Source organism: Bos mutus, chromosome 23 (assembly GCF_027580195.1).
Source record: "Bos mutus isolate GX-2022 chromosome 23, NWIPB_WYAK_1.1, whole genome shotgun sequence".
Taxonomy (NCBI): Eukaryota; Metazoa; Chordata; class Mammalia; order Artiodactyla; family Bovidae; genus Bos; species Bos mutus.
In genome coordinates, this window is record NC_091639.1 from 3,853,444 (window position 1) to 3,869,082 (window position 15,639).

The 15,639-nt window shown below is 50.3% G+C and overlaps 1 protein-coding gene across 3 annotated transcripts in view; it reads left to right on the top strand.

Annotated features, from left to right (window-relative positions):
* Positions 1 to 14,806, top strand: part of LY86 (lymphocyte antigen 86) — a 43,311-nt gene extending 28,505 nt beyond the window's left edge. For all 3 annotated transcript variants that reach the window (XM_070360699.1, XM_005891152.3, XM_070360698.1), the window contains 3 exons: positions 1,157 to 1,285; positions 9,891 to 9,943; positions 14,421 to 14,806. In XM_070360699.1, the coding sequence (XP_070216800.1) occupies positions 1,157 to 1,285; positions 9,891 to 9,943; positions 14,421 to 14,504 (266 nt within the window). In that variant the 3' untranslated portion in view covers positions 14,505 to 14,806. The remainder of the gene's footprint in view (positions 1 to 1,156; positions 1,286 to 9,890; positions 9,944 to 14,420) is intronic.
* The last annotated feature ends 833 nt before the right edge of the window (positions 14,807 to 15,639 follow it).

Below are 15,639 nucleotides of genomic sequence, written 5' to 3' on the forward strand. Positions count from 1 at the left end.
GTTATTTGTATTTGCTGTGGTGGCTGAGCCGCTGCGTCCCATCATTCTCTGGAATTAACTATTTCCATTTCCATGTTCATTTCTCTCTCTGGGTAATATCCAGATAGAGCAGAACTCTCAATTAAAACTGTTCTTTTGTGAAAAGAGACCCTAGACACTCATTTGGGTGCTATAAGCACCTGGAATCAGTATATCCAATAACAACAACAAAAAGAAAATATTTTGAGCCTAAGTATCAATGTTTGCTCAAAAGAAGGCTTTTTTGCTTAGTTGTCTCAGCCACAAACAAGTCTGGTACCAGCAGCATGGTTTATCCTTCCATTATTTCATTCCACAAATAGCTCATCTAAGCTCTTAAACCCGGACACGGGCAAAGACGTGGAATATCTTCTCCCTCCACCAAGTCAATGAGCCAGGATGCTTTCAGGTTGTTTATTTTTATTTTTACGTGGCCATGTCATCACAGTTGGTCATCACATTGCTATAGCTGCTAGACTCTCTCCTTTCTCACAGTTTCTCAAAACCAGAGCAGAAGGATTTAATAAATTGAGCATGTGGACTCTTTCCAGAGAAATGGAGGGAACATTCCCGGACGCCGAGAACTCTCAGGCATCTTGGCATTTCCAGACCTTGCACAGTGTCTGGGCTCCATACCAACAGCTCCGGGAATGCTGTAGGGAGAAAAAGAGGACTAGAAGGAAGGGAGTGAGCAGAATCTAAGCAGGGAGGAAAGGAGAAAAGGGCAGAGAGTCGGGAGCCGGCTGTGCAGAGCGGCCAGAAGCTTCCTGTGTGATAATGGACATCAGCAGTGGGGATTACAGGCTGGACCGCAGCCCGCCACTCTTGGGGGAGGCACCTGGGACCACGTAGCTGAGAAGCTGTAGGAGCCAGGTCCCCGGGGTCCACAGCGTCAAGGCACGGGTGCAGGTCAGCTAGCTGCTCCAGGCAGGTGAAGTCAGTGAAAGGCTTTCATCCACTGACATGTCCCAGTCGCACTGCCCAAAGGCTGTTTTACCAAAACAGAAAGCTGTTCGCCATACGGCGCAGACTTCTGGCGATGAAAGGTCCTTCAACTCAGGCTTTTATGACTTCTGAACACTCTGATGCTCAGCGAAGCCCACACTAACAGGAAAGCTGGTCTCCCCTTTGCCCCCAGGGGAGGACATCGAGCAGCTGTTTCTGGATGTCGCGCTCTTCAGTAAAGGACTGTCCATCCTGAACTTCTCCTACCCCGTCTGCGAAGTGGATCTACCCAAGTTTTCTTTCTGTGGAAGAAGGAAAGGAGGTAGGTGTTTGGCTGGCTGACGGCCACTGGGGCCCAGAGAGAGGTGGACAGGAGCTTGCGGCCAAGGCCACAATATCCAGGCCGGTGTCTAGGGTCCCCTCTCCCCTGCGGATAACCTTAGCCTCATGGATCATCACATGTTGTATAAAAATGACCACACGGCCCATCCCACAGGACCTGCCTTACAGGGCAAGTGTGGACATCAAATGAAATGCGTTTATCGAGTGTTTGCAAAGAGAAAATTGTTGTTAATGTTAGCAGTGGCACCTTGTGAAAAATAACCGGTGCAGTAAGTAAGCTACATGAAAACACTGGATATGGACTTAATTTTAAAGGTATTGCAAAGCTTGGAGGTAAGATAAACATGACCCTGACACCTTTTGCAAGCTGATGAGTCCTTTATTCAAAGAAATAATTGCTCCCTGGTTCATCTTTGGTGGCAGTCCGATCTTACCTATGTCAAGTGTTTGTCCAAAGCAGGGAATACATCATAATTAGATGAATTTCAATACACAGCAGAGAAGATTCCCTGAGAGCTGTTTTTCAGGTCTGACATGACATCGCCCAGGAGGCAGGTGTCATTCCTAACAACAGCTGGAATTGTCGGGCTTCCACGACAAAGTTCGCTGATCTCACACCTGCAAGCAAGACAAAGTGGGAAGCTTAGTGGGCACTGGGGCTGGGCACCTCCCCGCCCTCCCTTTCACAAACGTGGGCATTTCCTGTTTGTTCTGGTTCACGCTGAACATGTGAGCCTGGCCATGCCCCGAGATTATTGAATGCAAAGGCCTCTCAGTCTCACTGCCTCTAGCTGTTCAAAGTCAGTCGTAACAGCTCTATCTAGGTCAGCAATTCACGTTTCATCAGCCAGAGTTCCACTGCCTCACTGTCTCTAAGTGCTGCTTTTTGTGGGTCTAAGAAACGAAGAACTTGCCTAGATTTGGAAAAAGTACCCCGAACACTTTCTGCAAAACACCTTATACCTCACACAGCTGTAGTAGAAAACAAGACAAAGCACCTTACAGGCAGAGGCCATCTTGATGCGTCCCACCGGTAATCCATGCCAAGGACCGGACAGCCTGTGTCAGCACGCCCGCAGCCCCACCCAGGGCCTCCCTTTGCAACTGTTCACGGCACACGTTAGTAACAAATGCAGTCCCAGGGACTGAGCCACTCATTTCTGCTCTGAAAGAAGGGGAGCAAGTGGCTGTGTCTGAGGCCTCACTTTTAAAATACATCTTCTCTGGGTGGAGTCCCCTACCTGTTTGCACATCCGTGATTTCTGGGCCACTGTAGACCTCCTATAGTGGCCCTGTGGTGTAAGGGTTAGCACTCTGGACTTTGAATCCAGCAATCTCAGTGGGACCTACTTATTTGGGGCTTCCCAGGTGGCTCAGCAGTAAAGAATCCACCTGCCAATGCAGGAGACCGAGGAGATGCAGGTTCAATCTCTGGGTCGGAAAGATCCCCCGGAGAAGGGCATGGCAACCCACTCCAGTCTTCTCACCTGGGAAGTCTCATGGACAGAGGAGCCTGGCGGGCTACAGTCCAAGGAGTCGCAAAGAGCAGGACCCGACTGAGCGACTAAACGACAAGACTTCTGCGTCTCCTGGTTGCTTCGCTTTTTCAGGCTTTCGGTCCTGCGGGTCCCCGGCCTTTGTTCTCGGTCTCTTCCAACACAGGGTTGGAAGCCAGGCTTACACAGAACCAGACCTTTGCTGTCTCTTATGGCTGTGTGACTCCAGGCAGAATTACTCAGTGTGTCTGAGCCTCAGTTTCCACATCTCCACAGAGACCTCATGGGATTCTTAGTAAGGATAAATTGGACAATTATACAAAGTCCTTAGGACAGAGTCTGGCACACAGGACTCAGTAAGTGATAAATGGCAGCAACTGCCGGCAGGTGATGAGGGATTTCTCAAGCAAGGGCTCTGAGCCCCTGAAGTCATCAATCTCAGAGTGGAAGTCTGCATTTTAACAAGAGCTGGAGAGGCGGCAGAGCCTCGGGGGCTTAGAAGTTTAAGACCGTTTTTCCTTGGAGGTAGCAGGAACCTGACTTAGGCCCAGGTTGTATATCCTCTGCTGGCAGAGAGCAGAGCCCCCGCAGCCCCCTTCCACCTCTGGGGAGAGAGCCCCGCCTGCAGTTCTCACGAAACTGGAATTTGGAAGCACCAGCAACTCAGCCTTCAGCCTTTCTTCTCTTCATGTTTTATTCTTTGTCTGCATACTTCAAGCAGCTGTGGGTTTCCTGCTTGCAGTGACAGGGCAGCTGCAAATTCATGAAGAATCAACAAAAACAGCGCTTTATTACTGCATTGGCAGCAAACACCCACCCTTGAACTGCAAAAAAAAAATAGAAACAATGATCACCTTAGACTTTTTTTTTTTTTTTACTAAGAGAAGGAAAGGAAGGAAGGAAGGAAGAAAAGACAGAAAGAAAGAAGGGAAGGAAGGAAGGAAAGAAGAAAGAGAAAGAACAGTGCCTGTTCAGGAATTCTGTAACCCTGGGAACTTCCCTCCATCCTCAAAATTAAGCCTCTTGTAAATGATCCAAGAATGTGTTGAACTTGTCCTTTGAAATCCATCAGTTCTTTTTGTTGATCCCAAAATATTGAGATTAATAATGACATAGGACCTAGGTCCGGATAGTCAAAGCTATGGTTTTTCTAGTAGTTATGTATGAATGTGAGAGTTGGACCATAAAGAATCTGAGCATCAAAGAATTGATGCTTTCAAATTGGGGTGCTAGAAAAGACTCTTGAGAGTCCCTTGAACTGCAAGGAGATCCAACCAGTCCATCCTAAAGGAAATCAGTCCTGAATATTCATTGGAAGGACTGATGCTAAAGCTGAAGCTCCAATACTTTGGCCACCTGATGCGAAGAACTGACTCCTTGGAAAAGACCCTGATGCTGGGAAAGACTGAAGGCAGGAGGAAAAGGGGATGACAGAGGATGCAATGGTTGGATAGCATCACCGACTCATTGAACATGAACTGGAGTAAACTCTGGGAGACTGTAAAGGACAGGGAAGCCTGGCATGCTGCAGTCCATGGGTTGGCAGAGAGTCGGACACGACTTAGCAACTGAACAGCAACAAAAGGCCAAAGTGTTTTTAATTCTCTAAGGTAATATGGGATCCTTTACAAACTCTCAGCCTGTTGTGGAGTTTTATTAAATCTAATTGAAGTGAAGTCAGTAAGTCATGTCTGACTCTTTGCGACCCCATGGACTGTAGCCTACAAGGCTCCTCTGTCCAAGGAATTATCCAGGCAAGAATACTGGAGGGGATTGCCGTTTCCTTCTACAGGGGATCCTCCCAACCCAGGGATTGAACCCAGGTCTCCTGCATCACAGGCAGATGCTTTACCGTCTGAGCCACCAGGGAAGCCAGTACCCACAATTCTGTGTAATCATGTAGGAAGCTATTTGAGAAGGCGGACCGGCAGCTCTCCTGTGGACCCCGTGGGTTGCTGGTGTTTGCATTTTAACAAACGTCCTGAGAGCTCTGATGTGCACGAACACCTGAGAACCCCAATCTGAGGAAGACCACCCCCTGTGACATCTGTTTCATGACTTTCGGTCACATTGCCCTTCCCTGTGGCTGCCCCAGATTTCTGAAGATCAGCTGAGTTTCTTCCCTTTCTTCCCATCACCATCTCCTTTGCTTCTCCTTCTGGCAATGCAATTAGCCCACCAATTCACAAGCTGTATTTTGAGAGTTATATTAAGTGTTTACACACAGAAATCCAAAAATAGATTAGTAAGGAAAAAAAAAATTTAAATCCTCCTTCCCTTCTTGCTGCCAGAAGTTATAGCTCTTACAGAGAAAACCTGGGCGGCAAATGCAGAAAGCTCTTGTAGGAAGAATGAAGTTGGAGAAAATCATTTCACCTCCTAGGCCATCCATGGCTCCATCGTTGGCCCTGTCCATTCCAGGAGCCATGAGTCATGTGTGGCTCCTGGTAACCAGAAATGGGGCCCATCCAAGTGAGATGGGCTCTGAGTACAGTTTGCACCAAATTTTGAAGACTTTGTACAAAACATAGATTGAAAAAAGAATTTAAAAATCTCATTGATGCTTTCTATATTGGTAATCTATTGAAATTATAGTCTTTTTTTTTTAATTTTGTTGAAAAAAATCTTTCAAGCAGAGATGATTCACATAACTTCAAGATAAAATTATTAATGGCATATTTTAATTCATGCATGTTTTACTTTCAATATGATCCTAAAGGGTGCCATTTTTGAAAAAGGATTTTGAAAGGTTTGATCAGTTTTTTCAAGTTTAACTTAACTTTGATATGCATGTCATTGTCTTATAGGCATCATTGGGTTTTTTTTCCCTTTAATTGTTAGCTGGTCTCACTCTGCCAGATAAATATTCATTGTCAATGGCTTTAAGTTCTTTAACACTTTCTTTGCCTTTAGAGACCTAGATTTTTTTTTTTAAATTAAATTCAAAATTTGTATTTTGTATGCAATGTGTTAATTATATTTTCCATTGCCAAAAAAACCAGTTTTTGTTGAAGTATAGCTACTTCACAACGTTGAGTTAGTTTCTGCTGTAGAGCAAAGTGAATCAGCTACACGCGTACATATACCCCCTCTTTTTCGGATTCTCTTCCCGTTTAAGCCACCAGGGAATGCCGAGTAGAGTTCCCTGTGCTCTGCAGTAGGTTCTCATTCGAGATCTGCTTCACACGTAACACCGATAGTGTGCATGTGGTTCTCATTTGTGATCTGCTTCATACGTAAAACCCACAGTGTGCATGTGGTTCTCATTCGCGATCTGCTTCACACGTAACACCCATAGTGTGCATGTGGTTCTCATTCGTGGTCTGCTTCATACGTAAAACCCACAGTGTGCATGTGGTCCTCATTTGTGATCTGCTTCACACGTAACACCCATAGTGTGCATGTGTCAGCGCCGGTCTCTCAGTTCATCGTCCCACCCTCTTTCCCCTCCTTGGTGTCCGTTCATTTGTTCTCTATGTCTGCGTCTTTATTTCTGCTTTGCAAATAGGCTCGTTGAATTTATAATAATTGTAATATTTGGGTTAATATGCATGTATTATTAAATTAATTTCGCTTGTTTCTTTTTACTTTTTAAAAATAATACAAATTACAGATGTGGCTCACATTATATTTCCATTGGATAGTGCTGACCTAAAACCAAATGTCCAATACGATAGCCACTCACCTCGGGGGGCCACTGAAATCACTTACATTTAAATTAAATTAAAACCTTAGCCACACTAGCCACCTTTCAAGTTCTCAGTGGCCACATGTGGATGGCGGCTGCTTTATCTAATGATGCTGATGCAGGATAGTCACACCTTTGTGGAATGTTGCACTAAGCATCACTGACCTGGTAGGCTCTGCATCACTCTGCATTTTTCTTAACCACCTGTCCTGAGTTTAGTTGGAATTTGTGTTGGAAATTTCACTGTCTAGACCAGGGACTTTCTCTTTTGTTGAATACCTAGAGTATGCGGGTGTCATGGTTCCAAAGAGGTCTTTGCTGGAGCCCAAGAATCCGCCTGCAATGCAGGAGGCCTGGGTTCGACCCCTGGATTGGGAAGATCCCCTGGAGAAGGGAAGGGCTGCCCACTCCAGTATTCTGGCCTGGAGAATTCCAAGGACTGTATAGTCCATGGAGTTGCAAAGAGTCAGACACGGCTGAGCGACTTTCACTTCACTTCACTTCACTTCACTTCAAATATATGTAAGCCGCCACTCTTGGCCCTTCTCCGGCCAACCGCCCAGCCTCCTCTCTGGGCCCGAGATCAGTGTATCAGTGCCCTACTGCTGCTGTGAGTCTAGTGACCTGCCACACAAAGGTGTTCTCTTACCACTCTGGACACCAGAAGCCTGAAACCAGACTCAGGAGGGCTGTGTTCCTTCTGGAGAATTCCGAGCATGGATAAAGGTCCATTTCCTTGAGGTTTTTAGTTTGTGGAAGCTGCTCGCTTTCCTTGACTTGTAGCCACATCCCTCCTCTCTGATTCCATCCTCACATCCCCTTCTTCTTTTGATCTTCCCCAGCTTATGAGGATCCTTGTGGTTACACTGGACTCACCCAGACAATCCAAGATAATCTCCCCATCTCAAAATGCTTAATATGACATCTCAAAATCCTAATTTTGCATCTTCAAAATCCCCTTTGCCTTGTAAAGTATCTACAGGTTCTAAAAATCAGGACATGCACATCTGGTGGGGGGAGGGGCAGGCATGAGTCGCCTGTACAGCCTCCAAACGGAGAGCCAGCACAGCTGTCTGAACTGTGCATACTGTGACCTTGTGAAGAGGCCATGTAATTGTGCGTCATCAGAAGAAAACTCAAACTCTGTATGCTTCCAATGAAAAGGCCCTCCAAGAAGTTCTGAGAGCTTCACCGGTGATACAGCTACTTGTGTAGCTGGGGTGAGATGTGAGTTTCTCTGTTAGGGGAGCCTATCGCTGCTCAGAAAGGTTTGCCTTCTTGGACTGTTCTTGTTGCCCTTTCCCAGACCCCATAATGCTCCCACCAGTCAGGTCCCCTGCCCAGAGGAGAAACTATCTGACTAGAAGTGGGGGACACAACCCATGTGTCTGTCGGAACCATTCTTGGCAGAGAAAGAGGCTAAGATTGTCAACGAGTCCTTATAGGAGTTTGTCATTGAGAGGAGGCCCATGTGATATTAGGGCAGAAAGACCGGGGTAACGAGCACATCTCTGAATGCCTGGAGAGGGGGCATGGCGGGACCCTACTCAGCCCTAGAAGGCTGCTCACTTCATAGTTTTATAAATGCCCATTGCAAGTGCACAGTGAATGTGTCTAAGTTTAAATAACGTTAGATTACTCTCTTAGTGAAAGGGCAGCCGTCTGGTCCACGACTCTTCGGGAGCTGCTATTTCCACATTTTAAAATCCATTTCCTCTCTAAAAATACACTGTGTGCCAATCACACAAATATCTGGGTTCCCCAAAAAAAGTCAATTGGCAGAAGCAACTTCAAGTATTCAGAAGCAGGAGGGTGAAATTTTTAATCCACTCCGTATTAAAAACTGATCAAGATTCCCAAAGAAGGAGAGAAAGAAGTGGGTACAGATATACCGCGGCTCTTTTTATAGCCCTGGAGTGTGAGGATGTTAATTAAAGGAATCTCAGAACCCGAGATGATCTGGAAAAGGAAGGAGCAAGAATTTAATTTTAGGTGTTGTTTCATCAGGTTTAAAAAAAAAAAAGTTTTGAGTTACTTGCAGCAATTCTCAGGAACTTCATGGGCCCACAGAAAAGCTCCAGTTGAAACTGTAAAGTGAGGACCGAGTTCATGGCAATCTCTCACCCCACAAAGGTCGCTCATAGTGAAGCACAAATCAGCAGATGTTGGAGCATTAAATGAGCATAACAAAGTGCTTGATAGCATTTGTTTGGTATGCTTCAAAAGACAGCACTCGTCCATTTTTTTTAAAACGGAAGCTAAAAAAGAAAAAAAAGACACCAGTAGAACTTAGCAACTGTTCACAATGGCTCAGGAAGAAGGTTCCCAAACCCAGCCTTGGCATGTTTCTCTGCGTCCCCCTGGGAACCTTCGCATCCCTCTCCTTCACACTGGGAAGTAAGGTGAGAAACGTGCAGGAAGACCTGCTGGCTCCCCCTTCCCAGGGCCCCGTGCTCCGCGAGCTCGCACACGGGCTCCTAGTCCCCTCCGCGCCCTGCAGAAGAGGCCTTCCTACTTCTGCATTGCAAGTGCAGGCGCTGCGTCACGGGATAGTTAGCAACTCGTCCACCAACACTTAGTGAGGAGGAGAGCTGGGTCCTGCCTCCAGGGTCCAGCCGTTTGCACTGTGTCACCTTAGAACACCAAGTAGACACGTGAAGTGGGTATAAAATGCGTCCAGGGGAATCCAAGCAGAATCCAGCCGCACCTGACGGGAAGGGGCGCGCTCATTGGTGTGCTGGGACTCTGCTCCTCTGTCAGCTGGGTTCCGTTCCCTGAGGGACTTCAAGTGGTTCATGGTCCCAGCAGCCATGGTTCTTGAGCTGCAGGCAGCAGAAACCTACTCCTGCCGTCAGCAGCAAAGGGATTGTCTTGAAAGGCTACCGAGAAGTCACAGAATCAGCGAGAAGCCTCGGGGAGATCTTGTCATTCAAACGTCCCACACCAACCATCGTCTCAAACACAGCATCTCTGTACGTAAATTTAGCAAATCTTCCCAAACATCATTATCAGGGCTTTATACGGATTAGCTCTCTTCATTCCTCGCAACTCTGTTGTTGTCCTTACTATACCCGTCTTAAAAACGAGGGCGCTGAGCCCAAAGGGATCGTAACTGTCCAAGGTCGATCAGTCACGGGAAGTTGTCTTAGGATTTAACCCTGAGCATCCCAGGGCCAGCCTACCCTCTGAACCCTCATCCTGCCTGGCTCTCTCGTGACCTGCATGTCTCCTGCTACTTGCTACGGCCTGGATTCTGTCCCACTTAGGGATTTATGTACCACAGTCAGAGACCCTTTGCTTCCATCACTGGATCCCCAGGGCACAGTAAGCACAGACAATAGTAAAGTCAATTCTGTTTCAACACTTGAATGACGTGATGTGCGCTTTGTCTGTCTTTCCAGAGCAGATTTATTATGCCGGCCCTATCAATAATCCTGGATTTGAAATTCCCGAGGTAAGGGTTTGGTTTGCTGTTTTATTTTGTTCCTTAATTATTGTATCGAGCAGTTTCTTAAAGAAGGAGGTGGGCAGGGAAGAGACAGCAGAGGAGGAGAGGGAATTAAACTAAAACCTTCAAGTTTTTGCACCGCCTTTCACTGAGAAGACCCTTTCTGGGTGAAGCTGTTACTTCATTGTGGGCACTTGCTAATTAAAGCTTGACGCACGGGTTTTGGCGTTTTGGTGTTTAACATTTTTGTCCGGCGGGATCCTGGGGCACCCCTTGTGGAGACAGCGCCCCTAGAGAGGGGCTCTGGGGCCCTGTCCTGCTGGAGGACTCTGTCCAGGGGCCTCCGCGTGGCCATACTGTTAGAGGCGAGGCAGGCAGCCACAGGTGGGCTGGCCGTTCAGAGAAGGGAAGAGAGACAGCCCAGAAAGCTCTAAGCTCCCCAGTTACTGCGCTTGCTCAGTACTCACAAGCTCCCACCCCGTAAATAAAATGTCCACGTCTTGCACCTTCACTGTTTTTCCAACAATTCCTTTTTATTCAAAATACCATTAGTTTATGAAACAGCCGAATTCCAGCAACTCAGACATAGCAATCCATTCTCAATAGCTACTCCTGAGAGCATCCTTCAGAAAAACATCAAAAGAATCACAGAAATGTAATCGGTTTGTTTCATTTTTTGGTTTTCAATTTCATCCTTTTCATCTTCCAAAACCTGAGTATGACTCTAGAAGAGGACCTCCTGCTCCATAAAGAATCTCTTGAACTCATTTCATCCCCCAGGGCATGTTCCCTTTCTGTCCCAGCCTCTGCATTCCTCCTCTTCAAGCCGCCAAGTCTCCAGACCACCTCGGTCTTTCTCCAGCGATGCTTTGGCAGCTGGGGCAGGTCCAGCTTTCCAGAGTCTTCTCCTCAGGCCTTTCAGGGTAACATGCAAGTTGTACAAACTCTCGTCCCTTCTAGGATGTGAGACCAAATTTCTCCCACAATGTTTTTGCTTTAAATCTTTGCTATTTGAATTCTTTTTCTTTCTCCATTTTTTTCTGTGGATCCTTCCCATGCACCCCCAATCCATCAACTTGAAATTTGCAAGCAATTTACTTTTGTTTTGCATTACTAACTTAAAAAAAAAAAAGTTACTCTTAGCAACTGGAATGAAATAGAAAGAACTTAAAAGTCATAGGATCACTTTGAAAGAAATGAAGCCCAGATGTACCGAGGTTTATTGCATCCATGTAGGACACATGGGTGAACGCATCACCTGCATCCGTGGCCCGCCTGCATTGCCTGCATCCGTGGCCCACCCTGCATTACCTGCATCCGTGGCCCGCTTGCAATGCCTGCATCCGTGGCCTGCCTGCATTACCTGCATCCGTGGCCCGCCTGCATTACCTGCATCCGTGGCCCGCTTGCAATGCCTGCATCCATGGCCCGCCTGCATTGCCTGCATCCGTGGCCCGCCTGCACTACCTGCATCCGTGGCCCGCTTGCAATGCCTGCATCCGTGGCCCGCCTGCATTACCTGCATCTGTCGCCCGCCTGCATTACCTGCATCCGTGGCCCGCCTGCATTACCTGCATCCGTGGCCCCGCCTGCATTACCTGCATCCGTGGCCTGCTTGCAATGCCTGCATCCGTGGCCCGCCTGCATTGCCTGCATCCGTGGCCCACCTGCACTACCTGCATCCGTGGCCCGCTTGCAATGCCTGCATCCGTGGCCCGCCTGCATTACCTGCATCTGTCGCGCGCCTGCATTACCTGCATCTGTCGCCCGCCTGCATTACCTGCATCCGTGGCCCGCCTGCATTACCTGCGTCCGTGGCCCGCTTGCATTGCCTGCATCCGTGGCCCACTGACGATGCTCCTTGTGATGTTGCCCAGTGTGAGGCTAAGACAGTGGTCAGGTTGCCTGCCCCCACCTGCCTGTTCAAGCATCCACAGAAGCCCTCTGTGCAGTCCTCCTACCTCTTCAAGACTTTCTGGGCCCATGGAGCAGGAACCTGGCCAGTCCTGACCCCCGAGCCAGGCCTGCAGGGGACAGAACCAGAACCACACATGACCCATCACGTGAGCTGCACAGGCAGCTGGAGGCCTTAATCCCAACCTGGGCTCCCCTGCTGGCCCGAGACCAGCCCGGCCTCCCAGGCGCCCCTGGCTGGCCGCCAGCCTGCAGGCCGCAGAGACGCTGCTTCCTAACGTGGAACAGAAATGGTGTGCAGACTTTTGGTTTTAGAAGACCTTGCCCAGGTGCCCCCTCCTCCCACCAAACCCCCCAGAGGTGGGCTCTGTGCTAATTCCATCCCTGCTCGACTGAAAACTCCCCACTCGGCCGCCAGTCTTCAGTGTGTTGGTATTATTTTCTTTTTATCACAACCAGTCCTTGGCCCCACTGAAGTCCCGCCTGCAGCGGGCATCTGTCCATGGCGGCTGCTTTCTGACTTAGAGACTCTATGAGCTTCCAGCTTGGCTGCCAACTTGGAGGTACAGCCTGCACCGTCTAAGTACCAAGGGTGCAACTACAGCCTCCTACCTGGCGAATCCAAACCGTGGAAAGGCCCCTGGTCTGTGCCTTGCCCCTTCTTCCTGCCCGCAGATGGGCACAGCCGCCTGAACGCTTTCACCCCTTAGAGCAGAGTCTGTATTAAAATATCTTGTGATTCAGAATCCCGAACCCCTTCCTTCAAATACTGCATCTTTTGTTAGGCTTCTAAAGCATGGATGAAAGACTCAGTTGGGTTACAGTAATTTCGTGTGGCATGTTCTTAAAGGCACAGGAACAGTGAAAAGTAGATGATGGGGATGACGATGATGACAGAGAGGAGGAAGCCCACTCAGGTGCACGTGTGAGCTGGTCTTTATCCAGACCTAATTCTCTGACTTTTACACTGTGACTGACACCCCTAACACTGCTTCTGAAGTCATAGCTGCTGCTATTTGAGCAGGCCTAGGGAGCCTAGACCGTCATAGAGTCTTTAAGGTGAAGAGTGCCTAAGATCACCTTCAGCAGCCTTCACACCCGAGACCCCATCAGTGCTGGGGAACCCGCTCGTTCCTGGGCCTCTGCTAATTGCTAGAAAGTTCTTCTCTCCTAGCCCGAGACCAGTCATGCACCATCCATCCGGTGGTCTGATCTGGCCCTGCCCTTCAGCTGACACAGATTAAACACCCTCCCTTCCTTGGATGGGGGCTTCCCTGGTGGCTCAGATGGTAAAGAATCTGCCTGCAGTGCAGGAGACCTGGATTTGATGCCTGGGTTGGGAAGATTTCCTGGAGAAGAGAAAGGCAGCCCACTCCAGAATTTTTGCCTGGAGAATCCCCATGGACAGAGGAGCCTGGTGGGCTTTAGTCCATGGGATTGCAAAGAGTTGGACACAACTGAGCAACTAACACACACTTTCTCTTGGATGACTGGCTCCTCAGAGATGGGCCAAGAGTCCCAGGAGCTTCCTCCACCCTCCACCATGCAGAGCCTTTCTCCTCGGGACAGAGTGTCCGCAGCCGCGGGCTGTGGGGCACGCAGGGCTTCGGACACGAGCACTGCAGATGTGGCTCCTGCCCAGGGCCTCTCTGCTGTGCCACACAGAGCCTGGGCAGCCTTCCCTGACCGCAGGCAGAGGGGCTCCTCTGTGGCTGGCCATGGCCAGAAAGGACCCCGAAAGGCAGGAACACGTTCTCTAGTGGTGCGTTCAGGTTCCGTGCCATTGAGTTTTGCCCCCCAACTGCCTCCTCCGTCTCCACACACAGCACTCCATCTTTCCTGTTGCTCAGGCCAGGATCCTTGGGGTCAGCCTTCACCCCTCTCTTCCCCACCCACGTGGGTCTCCTCGGCAAACCATCTTGGCTCTTCTTTGCAAATCCAGCCAGAATGCCCACCTCTCCCCCGTCTCCCCCAGCTGCTCCGAACCGTCCCCACCTCTCACCTGGTTCTTGCAGCGCCTCCTACCTGGTCCACCACTTCCTCCGCCTCTCCCCCATCTCCTTCCAGTGTCGGCAGGCATGCTGCCGACAGCCATGTCGGGACAGACCACCCCCCCCCACCACGGCCCTTGGGGCTGTCCCCTGCCTCCTCCCTCTCCTCCTGCGGGCCTCTCCCGGGAGTCCTGTCTGCCTCCTCAAACGCGGGGCCCCCAGCCTCCAGGGGAATGGTGAGCTCCCGCACTTCCTTCAGATCTTGGCTCCAAGGTCACCTGCTCAGGGGACCTGCCTTGAGCACCCTACTCAAAACCACACAGCAGCCCCACCACCCCATCGGTCCACTCCCCATGGGAGCGCCATCTGGAGCACCAGCATCTCAGGCTTAGCCAGCCATCCCGGGCACCCTCTGCTCTCCCGGCCAGCCTGGGGGCCTGCAGGGCGGGCGTGGTTCCTCCCGCTGACCTAACCCCCAGGGTCGAGAGCGGAGGCTGCATGTGACGGGCTCGCTGAGCGCCCGCTGCAAGCCGATGGCTTTGTGAGTCTCACAGCTGCTGCTTCCCTGTGCCCCTCAGGGAGACTACCAGGTCCTGCTGGAGCTCTACAACCAAGACCACGCCACCGTGGCCTGCGCCAACGCCACCGTCCTCTATTCCTGAGCCTCTCGAAGCACGGTCAGCAGTCCCGTGGCAACAGCGCTCCTCCCACAGACCCTGCTGAGAGGGAGGACCAGCAGACCACACAGCAAGCCTCCTGGAAGGTGCCAGCGCTGATGTCAGCCGCAGGACCAGAGGTCCCCGCGCTCCCTGGATGCAACGAAGGCCCCGCAGTATCCGCCTCCCAGGAGCTCCTGGGGGTCAACCCAGCAGTCCTGAGGGACCGTCCCTCATCCCTAAGTGCTCTCCTGACAAAGCTCACCTCTTTCCAGCTCCTGGGAGCCCAGGATCAAATAAAGAAACTGGCCCACAAGGAGTGCCTCGTGGTTTGTTTAAGAATCCTGGTACAGCCCTGTAGCTGTAGCGTGAGCTCCTCTGCACACAGAGCCACGGGCTGCCACAGCATAAGTGATGCTGAGAGATGCAGGAAGGTGGGGGCACGCCTGCAAGGGCAGAGCTGGGATAAGCCCCACACTCTGGACGTGAGGCCCAGAAGCTGGTGAAACCTCACACACAGATATCACAGTCTCCACTGAACTAACCTCTTGATAACTTCATCCCGGAGTGCGGCTGTCCTGGCCCCAGCGCACCTCGGCTCTCCTGAGTGTGCTCCTTAATTCACCCCCCGCGTCACTGCCGGCCACTCACATAGCAGGCCCTCTGCTCAGCACTTAGGCTACTCCAGGGGGCAAAAGAGAGCTTGTCTCTGCCCTCATTGAGCCTTCAGGCCCCCAAAATATTAAAAATTCCAGTCCCCCACAGTCGTGCACATGCAGAGCTGCCTCCTTCAATGCCCCCCATAAACGGCGAGGTCGCCTGCTGTTGCCAGAGCCCATGGGCGCCCCGATGTCTCCTGTCCCTGGATGTGCAGGATCCCCTGGGGGGCCCCGTCCCCTGCCACACCCTCCTGCTCCCCCGCTTCTGCTTCCAGCACCCCGGTCCCACGTCTGTCCCTCTTGCTCCTGCGAAGGGGCTGGAGTTGGGAGACTGGGGTTGACTGTGTGTTTGCAGGCCTTTTGCAGCCATAAAGGTGCCACTGTGCTAGTGATGAAAAGAGGAAAGAAATGCATAGTTTTAGAATCTCCGTTGCTATTAATTACCATCCGTCTCTAGTTGAACTACCCGGAATAGCAGGCCA